The sequence below is a fragment of the Canis lupus genome, chromosome 12, assembly GCF_048164855.1.
Source record: "Canis lupus baileyi chromosome 12, mCanLup2.hap1, whole genome shotgun sequence".
In the NCBI taxonomy this organism is placed as follows: domain Eukaryota; kingdom Metazoa; phylum Chordata; class Mammalia; order Carnivora; family Canidae; genus Canis; species Canis lupus.
In genome coordinates this window covers 59,117,236-59,139,020 of record NC_132849.1, presented here as the reverse complement: position 1 = coordinate 59,139,020, position 21,785 = coordinate 59,117,236, and the positions used below count along the sequence as shown (strand labels likewise).

Genomic DNA, 21,785 nt, shown 5'->3' with positions numbered 1-21,785 from the left:
TTCAAATACTGAGATGTTTATTGCATTTTTAAAGTGTCCACGATCTTAAATATCCTGTTTCAAATTCCTCTGGAATTCCTTTACAAGACCATGACATCAAATATTGAAATAGCGTTCTTACAATATTACACTTGAAAATACCGTTTAGGAACAATATGGTAGGAAATAGAGGGTTTAAGGCAAGACATTCATTTGGAAAAGTTAATTTTTGTCCATCCTCCAGATTGACACGGTTACCCTTTCACCCCATTAGTGCCTTGGGATATGCAACATACATTCAGCAAGAGGGGCACACGTACCACCCTACAACATCTGCAGAGGTCCTGAGTGCCCATTGAGATCATGGAAATATTTTTATATAAGGCGTGGCCCCCAGGGACATGGCATGGGAGGGGTTATTCGCTCCATTCCCAATCTGGTATACTGGAAACTCCCCATCTAGATCTGTCCCATTTGCCCCCCACTTCATCTCTTTTCAAACGAACACAAATCCCTCGAAAAGGTGCTAAGATTGGTTTCTGTTAACAGAGACAAAATAGCCATCAGAGTGTTTTCCCCTTCATTGCTTTAATGATGAATGTCTAGAGGCTATTTCTTGATTCTGATTGCAAACATTGTTTGTTGTGGAAAAACTATTCTGTCCCAAAGAATTTTCTCTTTCATCGAACTTTCTGGATGGCGACAGCTGCACATTTTCATGTGTAGTCTTTCCTCTTTGAGTTTTTTTCACCGGCAGCAACAATAATATTAAGATCCCAGCAATGTGCAGGCAGTAATACCAGGAGCTAAGAGCAAAATGGACAAAGTTGACTTTATTAAATTTTGAGAATTAATCCTTAGCAACGGCACCCTTGTCAAAATGTCACATGCACCATGGAGGATGTGCAGATTTACTCCGTTAATCTTGCATTCCGGCCCCCCTCCCCCAACCCCACCCAGAGATGAAGCTCTCCAGCGTCTGCCAGTGGGTATTTATAAAGCACCCTATAAACCCAGGCCACTTATAAGCACGATACTAGCTATCATATTACATTCCTTTGTAAGGGTCATAAGTCCATGGCTGCACAGAACAAAAACAAAAAGGTACTTATTAGCAGCTGCAGTGACCTGAAAATAATCTCTCAAATCCACAGAACTGAATATTGAGAGCGAACAAAGAGGACGCAGAGCTGGTAAAGACCTTAATACTCTGGCCTCCTCTGCTGTGTATGGTCCCTAATTAAGTTACAAATTTTCCAGTGATGTGAGTAACAGATAACACTGCCTCTTAATGGCCACTGTCACATAATGAAGGAAGGCCATCTTATTAAAAATATTATTACAAGCATCATTCTTGAAATCAAATATAAATCAAATATAAATCAAATGTGACCTAGGCTGCTTTTACAGTTGTAAATTCAAGGGAGTATGAACAAAGTGTACTTCCGATAGAAAAATCTAACCAACAGCTCAATCACATTTAAATATATGTAATAGTTTTGTGAAAAGGGGAATTTTAGCTGGAGTTACTTGGTGTCTTTCTATACAAGTAACGCCATAGTCAGTGCAAAAATTTGTGACCACATTCTCTATGCTGTCGTTCTAAATGCTGGGGTAATGAAAACTTTATAAAAGGTGAAGTTTTTGATCTCCAAGATATCACTAACACGTTGAGAGTGGAATCTGGTGGGTGGGCGAGAGAATACAGAGATCAAGCATGGAATTGAAGACGAGAATTTCTATGATACAGAGAAGACAAAGTACTCGGGAAACGTAAAAGAGTAAGAAGGGAACAAATTCTTGAAATAGAAGTAATTTATTTTTCTTTTGACGAAAGCAATTAAGAGAATTCACAATTCCTTGTAAAGAACGAGCTACACTTTTTTCTTTTTTTAAAACCACTCTGTCATATTCTCTATTGTTCATCTTATTTCAAGCTGCCCTATCCTTTCGTCTCTGGAGTTAACAGTCTGGCGGCCTGAACTCTTGGTGGGCAGACCTTACCAACACTTACTCATGATTATCGGAGGATGTATTTTGCTTCCGCTCCCAGAATATCCCCAGTGACTCACACGCCTCTGCTCTAACACCTCAACCCCTATACCTTGACCCCAGAGCAGGGGTGAGCAAACTCTAGCCCGTGGCCACATCTAGCCCTGACGTCACAGCTTTAACTTGAGGCATAACTGACCTGTAACATTATGTTAGCCTCAGGTGTACAATATAATGATTTGATAGATGTACATATAGCAAAGAAAAAAAAAGATCACTGTGATAAGTCTAGTTAACATCCAACTATAAAAAGAACAGCTATACTTCCAGTTAAACCTCTTGGAGAGATCTGAGGTGGGGGTTACCCAGCTGATACTTCTCTGTCTTTATCACACTCATCTCAGGGGTGAGTGGTGTGAATCATTCCATAAAAAACTTGAGACCTCTTGGTTTAAAATGAAAAAGTAACCACAGAGAGTAAGGCTGTGGTGCTATTTTTCTATGCTACCCAATGGCAAAGCGCTTGCTCTTAAAAACAAAGTTATTCCCCCTGGCATATATTTGTAAGAGTGACACTTACCTGTAAAACATGAATGATGGTTTTATGGAAAGAAGTACAAATGGCACAACTGTATAACTTATTGCTATTTGAGTCATTATCCACGTTAAAACATCATACAATAATTTAAGTTGGGGAGGTTCGATGAAATAATGTCTAAAGTTATTTCTCATCTGAAATAAAGAAACAAAAATATTGGCTTGGTCTTTAACATTGCTTATAAAACTACAATTACTGCATCCAACTGTTTCAAGCATGTGGAGTGACTGAAATTGTCACACATTGCTGGTGGGACATCGGAAATGGTGCCACCACTACGGGAGAAGTTGGTTCAGGAAAAACAAATACACATATGTATAAAAAATATGGAGAGCGCAAAATGTGGGAATCTGGGTAGAGGGCATGTGGGAGTGCTTTGCAACTTTTCGGTAGATCTAAAGTTGTATTCAAATTAAAAGTTTCTAAAAAAAAATGTTAAAAACAACACTCTTCGAGTTCCTCAAATCATATTTGGTAAACTATAATATATAAATAAAGTTCTGTTTTCACTTCTTCTGCTACACTGAGATATCTTTTCCTCTTCTTTAAACTCTGCATTTGTGAGAGACAGATGGCTCTCGATACCCTGAGCTTAGGTCAAAACACACTTATCAGAATAAATGGCAACAACGAACATTATTCTCAAAATAGGTGTTTCCTAATCACCACTCTTGACACATTTTTTTAGCTTCCAAAAAAGTCAAAACATTGCAGTTTTGAAATATGTAAACTTAACCAACCATTATTTCCTTTTTTCAACTCTGTTCCCTGCTTTGTCTAACGTGGTCAGAGGTGAAACACGGCCCTGCTATGAGGATGCCACCAAGTTTTCCAGAAGTAACCTGGTATATGGTTAACGGCTCTCCCATGTAGAGACCATGGTTCCCAGTGGCGGGAACAGACCCTGGCACCCACCACGTCTTGCCCGGATCACCGCCACAGCAGCTACCTGCCCTCTTCCCTTCCGATCACAGATGGCAAATCAATCCTCCTGAAGCACGGCTTTCGGCATTCCATCCCTCTGCTTACAAACCTCCTCTGACCCCCAGGTATGCAGACAGAAAGAGCATTAGGCCCGTCCCCAGGCTGGTGCCCAAATCCTGCTATGATTGCCCTCCCCCTGCTCCCCTGCACTCCCTTTGCCTTTCCAGAATTATCCACGATTTAGGAATTCACGACGTCTTTGCTTCAGCCAGATTTACTTGTCATTTAATACACCAGGTACTTTCAAACGTGGTTCTGTTAATGTCATTTATGTGCCTAGAACGTCATGTTCCTCCCCCATCATGCTTCCCTCACTTTTGAAACAACGTTTATCTTTTCAAAGCCCAAATCCAAACTTTCCTAACGAGGCCGTCTTGGGTCAACCCAACCAAAAGGATTTCTTTCACCTCTGAACAACTCCTTTACTTACTACAGAACCCACAGGATGTATCACATATGCCCCGTGGTGTTTGCGTACTCACATGTACATATACCTTATGCCCCAATCAGGCCACAAACAAGCAGAAGGTACAGCCCTTAGAGTTAGCGCTTCTTGGAGTTTTCCCTCATACACCCCCCCAAGGTACCTGACAACTGAATAAATATCTGCTAGTTTGTTAAATGAAGGCTTCTCGCCTGTAAGCGCTGCACGCAGCCGGTTCAGGCACCATCTCTGTCATGTCACTTTCTTCTGATGGACTTTCAAGGACTTAAACTAAATGTCCTTCTTTGCCCACCCATGTCAGCAACCTCATTTCTCAACTGTTTCCCAAAATATCACCCTGGGTTCCAACCAAGGACTGTGTCCTGCTTCCAATGTGGTGCCCACCACCCCAGGGATGGCCCACCCAGTTTTCTACACCCAATTGTACCCCACTCTTCATCTAAAAGATGACTCTCAAAGGTGACCACTTTCAGGAAACATTTCTAAAGTAAACCCACCCTTCTGATCACCTTTATTTAACTCTGTTTTTAGCTCTCGTTCAGAAAATTCCGTAAAGACAATGAATGCTCTGTGGGTACCTCCCACGTGCCAACTCTTCCCCTCAGATGAACCAAGTGTGGAGCCCCTGGGAGCACTCAACAAACACGCCAGGTGCACGCCTCACTTGTGGCCAGAGTAGAGCACCGACTGGGGCCCAGAAACAGGGTCTGCCTAGGGAGGGTGTCCTCAGCCACTTACACCAGCCAGTTCAAGGGGACTGCACTGAAGTATGAAACGGAATTCGGGATACTTACGGCTCGCGCTGCCAGCGTCATCACCACTCCTGTTAGAAATGTCAGATAATATCCTGGGTACACCCCGTGCCAAATGGCAGACAGAATGAACGTCTGGATGGTTGGACTCAAGGAGGCTCGTTCATAACACACCCTAGAAACCAGAAAACCACAGGGAGCCAAGAGGAGTGAGTGATCAGAGTTTAGATAGTCCACAGTGATCCTTCTTTTCTTATCTGACAGGACACAGAGTAATCAGGAAAATAGCCGTGGCCTAATGGCAGCAATAACTTGACCTGTGACATCAGGGAGGTGACAGCTGCAAAATATTCCTATTTCTTTAGGAAAATAAACTTGACTTTCATCTCTTTGTGGTATATGTAATAGCTAAAATAATCATTGCCAAGTGGTTAGAAATCTACACGATTCACCAAAAAACCTTTAATATTAAATATATTTTATGTTAGTTTATTATTTTCTTTAATGATTTTTATTTAATTAAGAACTTTCAACTGACCTAGTAATATTTCTTTCTGGCAAGTCTGGAGTCGCTCAGTCTAAAATTTCCCTTGGTAACAGAATAGAGGACTCAGATGAAAATAAGATTTTTCCAAAGATATCAAATTTATTTATTTCTCTATGCCCAGCGTGGGGCTGGAACTCACGACCCTGAGATCAAGCATCACGTGCTCCACCGACTGAGCCAACCAGGTGCCCCCAAAGGTGTCAAATTTAAAATATAACAATAACAAAAAGCACACAACAGATCTGCTCAGAGAATCTGCAGCCACTCGGGAGACTGCAAAGTATCGTGTGATGGGTATTTCAAGGGATAAAGATCCTCAACTTAGGGCAGCCCTGGTGGCTCAGCAGTTTAGTGCCGCCTTCAGCCCAGGGCGTGATCCTGGAAACCTGGGATCAAGTCCCACATTGGGCTCCTTCTATGGAGCTTGCTTCTCCCTCTGCCTGTGTCTCTGTCTCTCTCTCTTTCTCTCTCTGTCTCTCATGAATAAATAATATCTTAAAAAAAAAAAAAAAGATCCTCAACTTGTCACAAAATAAAAGACATTCCCCAGAAAAGGCTGCTTTCCACAGAACATGCTTAGTGCTGTACCGTCACAGGGTAAATATCTCATAAAATAAACTCGAGGTAGACACCCATGTCTCATTGGGAACATGGAGACAGAGTCGCTGGGAGTTTCTATGCAATTTCCTAATGTTGCTGGGCTTGGGCTGCCTGTACGGACCTCCCTCCTCGTCCTTGTCCTTAGCCAACTCCTAGCCCCTGATCCCAGCACCAGGAAGCCCCTCCCCGTGCCCACCTGCCCCTGCTCACTCTCCCTGCTGCTCCTCACTACAGGGAAAGGCACCTGTAGGGGACGCTGCTGTGCATCTGACAAGCTCCTGAACTCTCTGGCTGAGGAGGCTGGGCCTTTTTGTCTGCCGGACTCATCTTTGTGTCCTGTGCCTAACAGGACATTTGACAGAAACATATGTCAAATGGAAATATTTTAAAACTGGAACTGTTCTGGAAACTCTAGGGAATCTGCATAGTGGTTGTGTGGCTACTTTGTTTTTATTTAACCACATCTCCAGTGAATGAGAGGAGGACACTGATGATCTCAGGCCTCGGAAAGATGCTCGGGAGGGCGGCTGAGAGGCCAGCGATAACTGTATCTACCACCTGGGCCGGAAAGTTCTCGTGTTTGATAGACTCTTGCTGCGGGAGGATGTTAACAGTGTTTCCTGGCTAACATCGAGGTCACAATGTCACTCAACACAGTGTTAATTTAATCAAGAATCTAACTCAGTGAAGCTCAAGTATTAGATACCGTGGCACAGCTCCTGAAGGCACATACCTTTTGAGCCAAAGAGCCGTTTGAATATTCCAATTATCAAGAAACATCTTGAAACTTGTTGACATCTGAAAAACAAAAGAACTTTTTTCCTTTGGCCAACAAAATAACGAAGCTTGAAATATAAGTAATAATGTTTTATTGTGCTAAAAATGTGTTACTTGGCATTGATGGTCATGTACTGGTCTCTTTTCTTAATATTGCTTTTCTAATACAGTAACATCATTGTGGAACTGGGATTTGGGTATTGTAAAAGCCATCTATAAGATAAATGGATTATCACCATTTTCTCCTTATATGTTATCAGGGTCGTCATGGAATTATCCCGAAGACATTCCCAATATGTAAATGACCTTTCAGGGCCCCTTTAATGACTCTTTCACTGGGGACTGGACCCATCCCATCAAGCCACAGTCTCTCAATTCCCCACCTCTATGCCTCTTCAGCCACCATCTATGACCACCCAGAACCTTGGCCCCACTTGGAACTACCACCATCTTCCCACCCTTCTAGGCTCATCACACAAGCCTCCCCCATAAAAGCTTCCTCTAGACGTCAAAGGTTCCTCTGGTCCCCTATCTCTCCTTCTTCCCTCAATAACTATCCCCTCCTGCGTCTTCACTTCCTTCCCACTGTGTAGATTCCATGATCCACTATTTACTATCCCCATCAAAATTCTTGATGTGTTTGTTTCTTTTTCCTTTTAACTCACCTACCTATCAAAATCCTAACCCCAGATCAACCACACTTTCCACCTTCCCTACTCATAACCTGTGAATTCGCGTGCAGAATATCACAATACTGGAGACTTTGGTCCTAAACCCATACTTCTTGCTATCAGTTGAGCCTCAACCTTGCAGGTAATCCTTGTTTCCCTACACAGTTCATTCTCCTCTTCCTAAAAACAGCTATTAGATTGAACCATTTTAAATTGTTTTTTTTTTTTTTTTTGGTAAGTCAAAAGCAGGTAAAAATCAGCAATCCCATGAGATCCCAATGAATACTTCACAAGTTCCCCCCTTTCTTATCTCTGGTCCTATCACTTTTTCCCACTTGCTCTCCCACCTTCACAACAGGTAACTTTGCCTCCAATTTATCGAGATGACATAAACCATCAGACTCCAACATCTCATATCAAAATTACAAAGTCAGCTGCCTCCACACATCCCTTTCTCTGTCCCTGGTTCCTCTTCCACTTGGACAATCCCTGCACCTGTCTTCTTATATCCCCTCCCTCCACCTTCCTAGGGACCTCATGTGTCCATCAGCCTCTCTCCCCCTCTACCATATTTTCACACAGTCTTCAAATACTCTAACTGGTAAACATGTGTCAATCTCTCCATTTTATTTTTTTTTAATTTTTTTTAATCTCTCCATTTTAAAACAAAATTAAACAAAACAAAAATCCCTCCTTCAACTACTTGTTCTCCTCAGCTATGACCTTATCTCTACCCTCCTTCCTTATACAGGTAATAAATGCCTTCGGATTATATAACCTGGCTTTAATGTCTATCCCTCCCTGGAAACTGTTACTGAAATCATCAATAAACTCCCGCGTTGTTAGAGCTGATGGCACTCGGGAGTCCTCCTCTTACTGCACATCTTCAGCAGCATTTAACGCTGATTTCCTTTAGAAAAACTAACTCCTTTGTTCTTTACTTTCTCTTATCCTGTGCATTCTCAACAAGAGTGATACTGCTCCCAAGAGGATAAAAACCAGTTCTTAGGAGCAAAAAAGTCTTACTCTTCTCACATATAAAGCACATGTATACATAGAGTACACACACGGATATTAACGGTTCATGGGGGGTTGATTAGGAAACACATGTCTCAAAGTCTCTGTAGGTCCAATAATGAACACAAGAGTTAGAAACACTGCCACATATTTATACATTCATCAATTTCCAAAATTGGCCATTTTTTTCTTCCCCTTCCCCATTTATTACTGACATTACTATGAGAATTTCAGAGCAAATGCCAGATGTCTTATTTCACCTGTAAATAGTTCAAAATTTATTGGACTTTTAAAAAACCAAGATCAGACCTAACAAAACGAAGTATTACTCTTTAACATCATCTAATACTCATTTTGTGTTCAAATATCCCTGATTGTTTAAAAACATGTTTTCCCAGTTGTCTGTTCAATCGAGGCCCAAACACGGTGCACACAGTGCGTTTGGCTAAAATCCCTTTTAATCTCGAAGAGTTCCTCTCTGACCCCGGCTTTTCCCATGTCCTTTATTTGTTGAGAAAAATTGGGTCATTTGTCTTGTAGAATTTCCCACTTCTGGATCTGGTGTGTTTAACTTATTTCCCTAAACTCTACACTCCCTCTAAATTTAGCAAGATCAAGAGACCTACTCGGGTTTAAGCATCTCGGCAAATACTTGAGAGACGGGGCTGTATCCCCCCTGGCATCACACCCACGGGCGCTTAGCGACCGACTGTCCCACTTTTAGGGACGAACCCTCAGTGAAGCTAAGGTGCATTGGTGGGTCCATCCTAACCCATTCATTATAAACCTGTCTGTCAACCCTTCACCTTAAGTTTTAGGGATTTCTACCCTTGGATTAATTCTCCCAGGTTGGCAAACTGATGTCCCTTTTTGGTTTTCTTCTTCTCTCTCTGGCTCCTCCTCCTGACCTGCCTCTTCCTCTCCCAGTCTGTAAGCACAGGTGCTCCTGTGGAGCAGGGGGGTACAGAGGGGTGTGGGAGGTTTGGGGGGTGTCTCATCCCTTCTGGGTCTCTCAGTGCTCTCTCATGACTACTCTCTGGTTTCTCCCAAAACTTGAAATGCTACACGCTGACAGTTCCCCAATTAGGATCTCGAGCTCAGCAGTTGAGGCTAGTGCCTGGTCATTTATGTGCCTGCTGGGCAACTTAGTTAAGTCTGAAATCTGAACACACAGTGGCTTTCCCTCCAAACCTAGGCTTGTTCATTGTTCCTTCACCCAATGAAAGGCATCACCATGACACTGGTCCCGATCCATGACTTATTCTCTCTTGCTGATGTCGATGTAACACCGAGCACTGCTGAGTCTCTGGAACAGCCCACCCAGGTGTTTAGGTCTTTCCAGCCCCACTGGCCCTACCCTGGTTTAGGGCACCATCACCTTGGATTAACACAACACTCCGAACAGACCACTCTGTCCCACGAGAGCAACTCATTCTATCTGATGTAGCCAGATCCTTCCAAACCACAGCTGTGATCACCTCACTTGCCTGCACAAAACCCACCCAGCAACACTCCATCGCTCTTGTAAGAGCTCCAAACCCCCTATATGGCCTCTGAAACTGTCTGGGCCTGCCTCTGACTTCTGCAAGCTCATCTGTCACCACTCTCTGCGTTGTGAGCCACACACCACCTCTCACCCCAAGGGCACCCCTCCTTCTACTTGGAGTGCCAGGCAACATCTTCCTTATCTTTTAGGACTCAGCTTAAGGCATTATTTCCTGCAGGACCCCTCCCTGACCTATCTCACCTGAGTTGGAGCCTCTCTTGTAGCACGCACACACCCTACACCTTTCTGACCACAACCTATCCTTCTGTGTCCCTGTAGCCCTCATTAGATTAAAGCTCCACAAGGGCCCAGATCACACCAATCTTACTTATTAGATCCCCTAATTAGATGGGTATTATTAACAAATAGACTTCAATACCACTCTTGGAACATCACATCATAACTCATAAAAGCAAAGCATGGTATGTAAAGTATCACACGGTAACTAACTTGTAAATGATCTACTCACCTCTATTTGTTGAATTCTCAAATTGGAAATCAAGTCCCAACGAGCTGTTCCATTTTCATCATATCCTCTGAAACCAAAGCCTGCAGCATTATTAATTGCATCAGCTGCAGTAAACAAAGTGAAAAGACAGTATTAAGAATCCATGTAACAATCTACCACATTCTCCCAAAACATATGTTACTATATACAAGGATTTTTTTATTCTGAAACAGTAAAAGTAGATTTATTCATGTTTATTTTTATCTGATATTGTAACAAAATGAGCCTTGATCCAGTTTCTAGGATATCCTAACCGGTTTTAGGCTATTTCCTTGTATTTAGGATAGGAGTTGTCAAGTTTGTTTCTTCTAATACAGGACTCTAGTCTTTTCCAATTGGTCTTTAACTACATATCCTCAAGAGGGCACTCTCCCAGCTAGCTACAGGGCAGGGTACATCTCAACACAGAAACAGTCAGGTTTACTCAGACGTGACTTACCTAACGTCCATGCAAAATAGTATTTGGGTCTGGCGGCCAAAAGAGAGACATAGAGATAGACAACTTTTGTTGGCCATGAAGCTGTAGCTTGAAAACGTTCATCAATGTTATACTCCACAGATAATGTTTTAGAGATGGTCAAGTGAAATAATAAGGAAAGTCCACAGATTAAGAGTTTCTGAATAACTGCGATCTGAAAGGACAAGATAGGATTTCAAAAGCTTAATCCATACTCCTTCTAATTCATTTGACAAACTACTGCCAGGTTAATCTTCCTGAATGCAGTATGAACTTTCTTACTCTCCTTTAGTCAAAAATCATAAACTGCGTGGTGCTCAGCATTTCAAGCCCTCAGAGTCTCACAGCAGGAAAATTTCCAGCCTCTTCTCTCTGACTACTTCCTCTGGATTAGGACTCAAGTCACACTAAAAACCTTAATTTGTGTTTTCAAAGCTTTCAGTTAAAAAAATATTTGAGGGATGCCTGGGTGGCTCAGTGGTTGAGCGTCTGCCTTCACCTTAGGTCATGATCCTAGGGTCCTGGGATCGAGTCCCGAATTGGGCTCCCCAGAGGGAGCCTGCTTCTCCCTCTGCCTGTGTCTCTGCCTCTCTCTGTGTGTCTCTCATGAATAAATAAATAAAATCTTAAAAAAGAAAAAAAATCTGAAGGCAAACATAGGCATATAGGTGTGAATACACAAAAATCTTCACAGTAACTTTTGGTAGTGGGTTTTATATTATACGCACACAAAACACACATGGCTTATTTTTCCATTGTGCTTTCCCTATATTTTTCAAATGCTATGTGTATTTCACAGACGTTATTTTTACAATAAACAATTTAATGCATCTCTTTAAATCTGCAGCTCTGTCATGAAATTTTGTTCACAAATGATAAACCAAAAGAGTTACACACCCAAGAAGACAAAAAGATTTGCAAAGAAGATTCTGATGGGGGGAAAAAAGGCCATTCTTTATTATATCCTGGTAAGGTTAAATCACCTTAGAAGAATCCAACTCATGGGGACACCTGGGTGGCTCAGCTGGCTAGGTGTCTGCCTTTGGCTCAGGTCATGATCTTGGGTTCCTGGGATCGAGCCCCAAGTCAGGCTCCTCTACCCAGTGGCAAGTCTGCTTCTCCCTCTCCCTTTGTAATCTCACTCTCTCTCAAATAAATAAATAACATCTTTAAAAAAAATCCAATTCATGGTGTTTTTATATTTTTAATAGGCCAGAATATTTGAATCTGACTCAGTATAGGGGAGATTATAAAACCTGCCAAAGGAAAGAAACAAGTGGAAAAAAGGAAAAGCTGCATCCAGGTAATGGAGCATAACAAAATACCTGGATTTTGAGTGTCCTGCACTGTAATCAAACAGTATTCAAATTAATCTGCCAAAGAGTATTCCTATTTTCACACTTTCTGTAACAGTGCCCGAAGAAAGGGCTCAGAGGCAAGAGTCAAAGCACATACCAGAGTCACTACATTTCTGAAAAAGCTGTGTTTGCTCTCAGGCGGCTCACTGGAGGTATTGTGTGCTTGAGGACTCTGCTGCAGCCAGCCCCCATTCTCACTTTCCTCAATGTTTTTTAAAGCTTTCTCCAGTATAAAAAAAGGTAGTAAGGCTACCTTTTTTTTACCCGTCCCCCAATATCTAAGCTGTGCATTTGAGAAGAGATTTAAAACAAGAGAAAAATTGGAATTCTAAATGCAGTGAGATGAAACAAATGGCCTCACACATTAACATAAAAATTGGGTGGATCATCTTAGTGACACAATGGGCAATACTGCAGCCATTAGACTAGACCCAAGTTTCCAGGTCTCAGTTTAAAAACAAAAATTAAAGTAGCCTCTAGCTGACCTCAACGACCAGGTGGCGCACACACACACCATAAGAGTCCCCACGAAGGCTCAGGCAATGTGGGGTCAGGTACCTCGGAAGGAGGGAGATGGGGCATGACCCCTGGTTCCCACAGCCTCTCTGCTTGGTCGAGTGCCACCCAGCCACCATACGGGCAGGAGGCCAGAGCTTAACTCTTAGAGAAGCTGAAGACCCAGGCTTAGGGACATGGGTCCAGAGTGGGGGACTGGGTAAGTGCTAGAATGAGAACGTGGAAACTCTGGAGGAAGTCCATATCCTAAGAGGTGAAATCCTCAGCCCCTGTGCCCAGGCCAGCTCCAGAAACCAGCAGTCAAGTTTGTATCCACCTCGTAAGATTGTAGGAGACCGAAGGATCCTTCACTAAGAAGGGACTCAGCTCCAGAGAAAAGTCCTACAGACATCACAACAGAGACTGACAAGTGTTCCCCCGGAGCCACCCTCCCCTTCTTGCACAATGATGGAATTTTTATTTGAGCACGACTAGCTAAATTTGTATTTGACCACACAACCACGGTCCCCTCCACAGCCAAGTGTAGCCACGCGGTCCATGGATGTTAGCTCAAGTAACGTGCACAGCGCTGAGTCGAGCCAGCTTACACCGTGTGCTTGCATTTCCACCCCCAGGATGGCAGAAACAGGGGAGAGCCTGGATCCTCGACCCATGGAGCCACCACATTACTGACTGACCACTGATGCTTTGGATGTCGTGTGAGGGGAAAAAGAAACTTCTACCTCGTTTCAGCACCTAAACCCGTTATCTGATTTAGACCAAGATAATTGAGAATTCCAACAAAAAGGCCACTGGCTATCTGACTGCCCTACTTTGGATCATAAGAGCCTACATACCCGACGGATGCACACAGAGCTTCCAAATGCCTTTGAGAGATTTGTAAATAACTACCACTTCTGTGTGAACTTTGTACGTGTGGAATTTAAACTCAAAACATAGTAAGACAGTACGATAGCGATTAAGAATATTTGCCACTGCCAACAACCTCTGATTTATGATGTCTACCACCCAAGAGAGGAAAAGTGGCATTTTATAAGAGTGAAACCCATTAAAATTCAGGGTCAGGTGATAGAATATATAAATGTGAATTATTCTTTGTTGGGTTTGATTTACTAGTACTCCAAAGTTTATAGCACTTGAGATTTTTTCAAATATTTTACATTATGTTCAGTACCTTGATTCCTAGCTTTCGATCCTCTTTCTATATATAATAAGCTATCTATATATAAAACCCTTTCTTTCTCCTGTGGCAGTGAGACCTCTAAAGGTCTCTAAAGGGTTAAGTGGTCAGCCTGAGACACAAAATAGTCAATGGGAGAGATGTGAATGTACTCAATTTCAAGTGTGAAATTCAACCCAGTATGATACAGCATTTATCAATTAACATTTAGCCAGTAATAGAAAGGATGAAGATAAAAGGACCATTTTGGTATAAAACACAATGAGTCACATGACAGAAAAGAGATAAAATAGGAGCCTTTGTGAATGTGTGCACCTTTCCTCACTCATGCTTCATTCTGTAATAACTTAGGGAAGGAAGGTGATCCTTTGCTCCAAGCCCCACATTCAGAAAAAAACACACTAGCCCCCTTTCTTGTCTCTCAGACCTTTTGATCGGCCTGTTTCTCATGGGACTCTTAAATTTTACCAGATCAAATCCAACAGAAACTCAGCCTACACAAAGCTTCAGAGTCTTTCTTGACACAGGAGCGTCTATATCCCAGCAGCTCAAGGAAAATAAAGCTTATATTGAGCTGTGAGGCAATCCAGCACAGACTTTGTACTCAGGACTGTCGGGGTCTGAATTCCAGTTTCCTACTGCCAACCTGGGACATCTCCATCAAATTACGTAGGCCTGGTTTCCTCCTCTGTTAAGCAGTGAACTACCTACCTTGTGTTGTGAGCTCGGAGAGAGTAAGTGAAGTGTCCCCAGCAGGGCCAGGCAGGGGGGGAAGTGCTACCAAAGTGGTAACTATTGTTAACTTTTTTATTGTGGGAAATCAGGAAAACTTCTATGGAAAAGGTGATATTTGATATAGACCTTTTTTTTTAATATTTTACTTATTTATTCATGAGAGACTCACAGAGAGAGGCAGAGACACGGGCAGAGGGAGAAACAGGCTCCCCACAGATGTGGGATTCCATCCCAAGATCCCAGAATTAGGACCTGAGCCAAAGGCAGACGCTCAACCACTAAGCCACCCAGGTGCCCTGATGTGGACCTTTGAAGAGGAGCAAGATTTCAACTAGTGATGACCAGGAAGAGGAGAGGGAAGTAGGAGAGGAGAACACCCTGAATTAGCTGGAACTTCAGCAAAGGGAAGGAAAAACCCTAGGAAACTTGGCTGGGTCAGTTCTGCACACACAGCTTTCCTGTAAAATACTTGGTAACTGTGAAGCACCGTTCTCAGGAGCTCAGCATCACTTGTTTTTGTTTGTTTGTTTTTAAGATTTTACTCATTTATTTGAGAGAGCGAGAGAGCACAAGCAGGGGGAGTAGCAGAGGGAGAGAGAGAAGCAGACACCCCGCTGAGCAGGGAGCCTGACACAGTGCTCAATCCCAGGACCCTGAGATCATGACCTGAGCGGAAGGCAGATGCTTAAATGACTGAGCCTCCCAGGTGCCCCTCAGCACCACTTCTTAAGTAACCTTAGTTTTGTTCTTTGAGCACGATCGTGCTGCTACCAGGCATCACTACTAGGTGCGCTGTGAAGAGTCATTTATCTTAAAAATAGTTTCAAAGACACAGTAAGTTCAAACCTTGAAGACATTAGTATCTTTAAGCAAACAACACAATGCCATCAAGGCTCAGATCAATCTCGTGGGCTTACGTTCGGGGACGGCTCTGCTCTCTCACATGGCATTTCCTCTTTCCCACTTGGGCTTGGCTGTGCCCTGTGCTGCGCCCGGCCCTCGATGAAGATGATGTAGTCTCTGTAAGAGCAGAGCGGGCCCGCCAGGATGCCCATGAAGTTGCAGGTGTAGCTCAGGTACTCCAGGAGGCTTGGCATGCGCCTGTGGGTAAAACACGCAGCTTGTGAGATGTGACACAAGCTCTCCGAAACTCCAGCAGCAATCACAGCCTTCCATCTTGCAGCTCTTCCCATTTCCGCAACAAAACGAGCTTTCATTTTCACTGGCATTCGAACGATAAGAATTTAAAAGATGAGGGTGCAGTAATGCTCAACAGTATTGCTGGATGAGAGTTTTCATACAGATCTCTGTGAGCAAGTACAAAGGGTTGCTACTGAATTTCTTCATAATAAAACAAACCTAAGACAGACCAGATATGGCATTAAGAATCATCCCTCACTAGCTCATCATTCACTCACTCAACAAATCCGTATGTGCACCGACTATGTGCCCACATGCCCCAGGGTCTAGAGAGACTGCAGTAAACAAAACAGAGGAATATTCTGCATTCACAGAGCTCACATAACAGATGCAGAAAGCAGATAATTAAAATATACATATAAAAAGTATTTTCAGAAGTGTTGGGTACTATGAAAATAAAGGGTTTTTATTATTATTATTACATTAACAAGTCAAAGAAGACCTCTTATAAGGCAACATCTGAGCAGAGACCGGAAGGCAGTGAGACAGGGAGCTGTGTGAGTATCTGAGATAAGGATTTCAGGCAAGGGGTCAGTGCAAAATCCCTGAAGGGGGGGCAGTCCAGCAGCAGGGAGGCTGGTGTTGCTGAACCAGGGAAACAGGAGGAAAATCAGGGAGAATGGAGGTGATATTATCTAGGGCTTGCCTTATAAGTCATGGTAGGAACTTGGGACTTTACTCTGAATGCAATGAAAAACAACAGTAGGGTTTTTTAAAGACCATGTTTCCAAAGAATCCCTCTAGCCTCTGAGTGCGAACGGGACAATGGTGGAAGTCAGAAGGCCAGACAGGCACCACTGGGATCTCCAGGAGGAGGCAACAGTGGCTGGGAGCAGTGGGGGAGGCAGCACCTGCATATAGTCTGGCGAGACAGCCTGGTGGTTTGCCTGTAGACTAGATGTGGGTGCAAGAGAAAAAGGAATGAAGGATGTCTTGCAACGTTTTTCACTCAACTGCTTTGAGGTCTATCCAGGTGGCACATGGCATCTAAAGTTTACTGAGCTTTCTAGTTCTTAATGCGAGGAATCAGGTAAAAAAAAATACCTAGCAACACAGGAGCCCATGTTGACCATATACATCATCATACAGGTGAATTATCAGCCTATGTTTTTCTTTTCTTTTTTCTTTTTTCTTTTTTTTTTTTGAGAGAGAGAGAAAGGGAGAGAGTATGTGTGAGAAAATAGGGGGAAGGGCTGAGGGAAACAGAATTTCAAACAGACTTCCTGCTTAGCTTGGAGCCTACTGTGGGGCTTGAACTCATGACCTGAACTGAAATCAAGAGTTGGACACTTAACTGAGTCACCCAGGAGCCCCTTATTTATTTTCTACCAGCAGCTTCATTTACTAAGTCTGCTTCCCACTGACAATTCTAAACTATCATAAATAGAAGAACTACACCTGAGGATGGGAAGCAGGCTTCTGGAAGATGTTACAATCCTTCCTTCCTCTGAGAAGCGGTTTCCTTAAAAAGCACAAACACTCTTCTGTGGCCAAGAGAAGCTCACAGATCCCTTCATACGTATCTTTATAAAAAACAATACAAAAGAAAACAGGGCTTCCTGTCCATCTGATACTAGCTATGTCACTAAAACTCCTTTTTTAGATTTTTTTCCAGAATTATTCTTCTACATTTAAAAGCATTTTGAGCCTTACATATTTTCTCATGAAGGCTCAAAATTGAGGAGTGAAAATTGTTGCTGGCAGATTTTCTCTTGCATTTTTTTTTTCTGTAATACTGAAACAGAATGCTCTGCCTCAAACACTGGGGTGAGCACCCTACAATGAAATCCACAATAGAACTTCCTGTGCTCCCATGACAGAGCTCCATCTCAACACCAATTACTTCAGGCCCCAACCAATGCCAGGTTATCAAGGCGCAGCCCAGTCCTCCCAAGTCAAGCTATGTATCACAATTGGAAGGACAGGAGATAACTCTGAACCATGAAATTTGCTGAGGTAATTTCTGGCTCAACTGTCCTATCAAATGAGAAGTCATTTTTGGTACTAAGTAGATAATTATGATGTTCGCTATTAAAATGAGAACAAAGCATGACTGCAATACTTCATTTATGACATTAAGTGAAAGAACCATCCTTTCGTTCCATGTTTATTTGGGATCAACTCCACATTGTGCTGGGTTCGAGCTTCTCAATCTCAGCATTATGGACTTTTCTGGACAATACTTCTTCGTTGGAGGGGGCGCTGCAGGATGTCCAGGGGCACCCTGGCCTCCACCCACTAGATGTCAGTAGCACCACCCCCTCTCCTCTCCACTGTGACAACCAAAAATGTCTCCAGACACTGAGGGACACAGGCATCCTCAGTAGGGAACTGCTATCCAGGTGACAAGGATATAATGATAAATGGGAAATTCTATCCTCACAGAGTTTACCTGAGGAAGGTAGAGGGAGGGACAAGCAAAAGAAACATCTAACATCAGACAGTTAACACACGTTATGAAGAGAAATAAAGCCAGGCCAAGGGCCAGAGAGTGACGGCAGGGAAGTGGGGTTTCTGACGAGAAGTCTGCGCAGTTACGAGCTACCAGCTCCTGTCGGGCCTCGTGCCAGGTGGTCCTAAGTGTGTCAGTCGACTCCCAGGTAATTACCTGAGGAACAGCGGAGGGGCCTCCCTCACGGGAGGGGAGTAATATAATCCAACACACATTCCAAGAACTCTGGCTGCTGAGTGGAGAGCAGTCTGGGGGGAAAGAACGGGCGAGGCTGTCCCAGTAGACCAAGTAGAGCTAGAGGGTCCGGCTGGGGGGCTCTTGGCGGGAGTGGTGAGAGGCCGGTCTGACCAGAGACAGTCAGATGTCACGGACAGGTGAGACACAGGCCTCCCAGGAGAGGGAATGAATCTGCAGTGAAGCGGATCTGCAGTAAGAACATGTGAGTTTGCCTAGGTTTTCGCCCTAAAAACACAAGTGACAAATGGTGCTGCCCGGAACTAGATGGGGATGGTAGGCTGGGGAGAGGGAAGGGGAGACAGGAATCACGAGTTCTCTTTGGAATGTGCTCTACTGAGATGCCTGCTCAGATCCCCGCAGGGACGCTGAAATGGCAGTTGGCTATGAGGCCGGAGCTCGGGAGACAGGTGTCATGGGAGGACGGTTCCAACCTCAAATACGTGGACACTACTTAAGGTCACCGGGCTGCACGCGATCCCCAGAGGATGGTGAAGTCCACGGGTGGAGCCCACGAACACTCAGTGGTGAACCTCAGAGTGGAGGATTCGGGCAAGAAGACAGAAGGAAAGAGCCAGGAGGCAGGAAGAGAACCCAGGTGAGGAAGGTACTTCCGGGACCGAGGGGTCCCCTGGGTGGGACGGGGCGGAGAGGCTGAGGGTTACACCCACAGAGATTAAGGGTCACCCTGAAACATGCTGTCAGACCTGTGGTGAGGACAAACCCGACTGTGAGGAGGCTGAGGTGGGAATGGGGGACCAGGAAGGGGAGACTCTCACAGAGTCTGGCTCTAAAGGCTGCAGAGTAATGGGGAGGGAGCTGGAAGGGCAAGTGAGGTCAAGATGTTTCTCCTTCCAGGGAGTGGGAAAGACAGGGAGAAGCGATGAGTGACAATGCGAGGGATGGGATAGCTGAAGGAGAAAATCCCCGAGTTCAAAGAGAAGCCGCTGGAGTCAGTGAGAAGCGAGAAGCTGGCCTTGGACTGGATTATGGACAGTTAATACTCGGTATGGGGCAGAAAGGGGAGTATTTTGTAGCAGATTTAGTGGGAGCAGAAGGAAGTAGAGCTGCCTTTATTTTCTCCAGGAGTCAAACTTTGCTACCATCCTAAGTGAGTGCGGGGGAGGGAGTGCTGGCAGTCTGAGGAAGGAGAACACACCAGCTCACGGGTGGGAGGGCGAGGGGACAGATGCAGTGGAACTCCTAGCAACACTCCGGCCGTAATCCCAAATTTGTGGGAACATGCTCAGAACAAGTCCAATCAACAATGAATGTTTTTCCACTCTGCTTTCTTCCACTGTTTGGGTAGGCGGAGAGTTGAATTTAATAGGGTTTGGGGTTTTGCCAGGTGGGGGTGTGGGAGGGAAAGGCCGAAATGGGGGCTGAGTGTCTATTAGGGAGAGGTTACAGTGGTTGGGCAAAGGTCTCCTAAGATCAGAGAACCCAGATGAAAGGAATCTCTCATCACCTAAGTGTATTCCAGTACACATTTACTGGTATATAAACAATGGCTGTAGAGAGTATCAAAATAGAATAACCATAAAGATGGAGAAATTGTAAGAAGATTCCCAAGACACGTTACCAAAAGTGAACACTCAGGGTAGGGTCTCTCTACGCTTACAAACTGAACCTTATTCCTCTGACAGCCATGCATCTCTTAGTTCTAGATTTACAAAAAACAAGGGGCTTCCTGGGAATTTTTTCTTTAGGTAAAAATACATATTTGATTCTTAATTATATTAGGTTAGGACAGACCCTCCTGAGAAATTAAGCTATTCCTCAGATTAGTCAACAGAATACTATAATAAATGAAGTAGAAACCCACCCAGAATGAATTCCTCAAATATCGAGGACATCTTACTGGTTCAAAACATGGCATCTATGTGCTATATTAACACATCTTAGCCCAGTACCTGCCATTAAGTTATTGGTCTATAAATGGAAGCAGTGATTATCACTCATTACTATATGACAGACATGAAAACTATATGATCTTCTTGTCTTCAGGAAACTCAGAAAATCATAGGAGAGACAGAAAATGTACTGATATCCTCATGGTACAAAAGAGGAACATACTGTAGGATGATCTATCCAAAGTGCCACGGGAGCCCTAGGAGGGGTAGATAGCCTAGCCTAGCAAGATTTGGTGGCAGGGAGGTATGTGGAGGGAGGCAGGTTTGGTTTTCATGAAGTCAGTACCTCTAGCGGGACGAGTCTGCCTTAACCATGAGAGTAAAGTATGTCCTAGGCAGAGACAGCATGGACCATGGCAGGACACGATAAGGGGGCACGTACCTTACAGCTAAACCTCTCTGTGATGAAGTCAGTTCCTCATCCTTTCGAAACATCCCTGAAAAATACAAATAGGTACTGTAATCAATTATGGTTTCCCCCAAGAAAAGAATGGTATTTTCTCCCATTCACACTTGTTCCCCTTTTCTCATTGGAAATTCAAGCTCTAATCCCAATTTTGGAATAACAGATTCCTTTCTTTCTCACTGCAACATAGGTTCGATCACGTCAAATGACCACCATGTAACCCAACATGTCTAGGTCTGTATAAGAAAAATAACACACATCGGTGCACAAATCTCACTCTTCTCTAGAGGAAAATTATTATTAAAAATTTCAAATTGCTAAATTGCTAACATATTTTAGGTAAACACTATGACTTTCAAAAGAAAGTATTAAAGTGTTTCTATTATTAGATATTTTTTAAGTGACTAATATCAGTATTATGGGCTAGAAGCTCAACACAAAGCAAGGAATGATTTCCTTACCTCTCTATGATGCTAAGGAATGAAAAAGGTACTCCTATACCATCTCCATCCATTTCTTTACCTTCTCTCCTCAGAGAGGAGGATATGGTTTCTTATTAGATCCTAAGCCCGTTAATTTAAAGACCAGAGGAGGACTGAACTAAGAAGTAACGATATACTTAAAAATTATTTGTAGGTCTTCCTTAACAGATGGTACAGGATGGGTGATCTATACAGTGACGCTAAAAACCCTGTGCCAGAAGCTCCCTAGACCACTACAAATGACTGGTCTGATGGTGATACTTCTCCAGTCTGTGAAGAAACCAGAGCCTAACTCATGACTCATAGCCCACACCATTAGCATTTCCTATGGTAAGGTGTCCATTCACTGAAAATATAAAATAGGAATATACAAATATTTATGCTAAAAACATATATAGCTGTGTGTATGTATTGTATGTATCATATAATAAGGGGT

At 43.4% G+C, this 21,785-nt stretch overlaps 1 protein-coding gene across 8 annotated transcripts in view; it reads right to left on the bottom strand.

The window, feature by feature from the left end:
- The window catches only part of MBOAT2 (membrane bound glycerophospholipid O-acyltransferase 2), a 122,875-nt gene continuing 101,090 nt past the window's right edge, over positions 1-21,785 (bottom strand). For all 8 annotated transcript variants that reach the window (XM_072771165.1, XM_072771166.1, XM_072771164.1 and 5 more), the window contains 8 exons: positions 20,844-20,898; positions 15,580-15,763; positions 10,856-11,048; positions 10,378-10,481; positions 6,631-6,695; positions 4,793-4,925; positions 2,552-2,703; positions 1-785 (listed from right to left, as the gene is read on the bottom strand). In XM_072771165.1, coding sequence (XP_072627266.1) covers positions 560-785; positions 2,552-2,703; positions 4,793-4,925; positions 6,631-6,695; positions 10,378-10,481; positions 10,856-11,048; positions 15,580-15,763; positions 20,844-20,898 — 1,112 coding nt within the window. In that variant the 3' untranslated portion in view covers positions 1-559. The remainder of the gene's footprint in view (positions 786-2,551; positions 2,704-4,792; positions 4,926-6,630; positions 6,696-10,377; positions 10,482-10,855; positions 11,049-15,579; positions 15,764-20,843; positions 20,899-21,785) is intronic.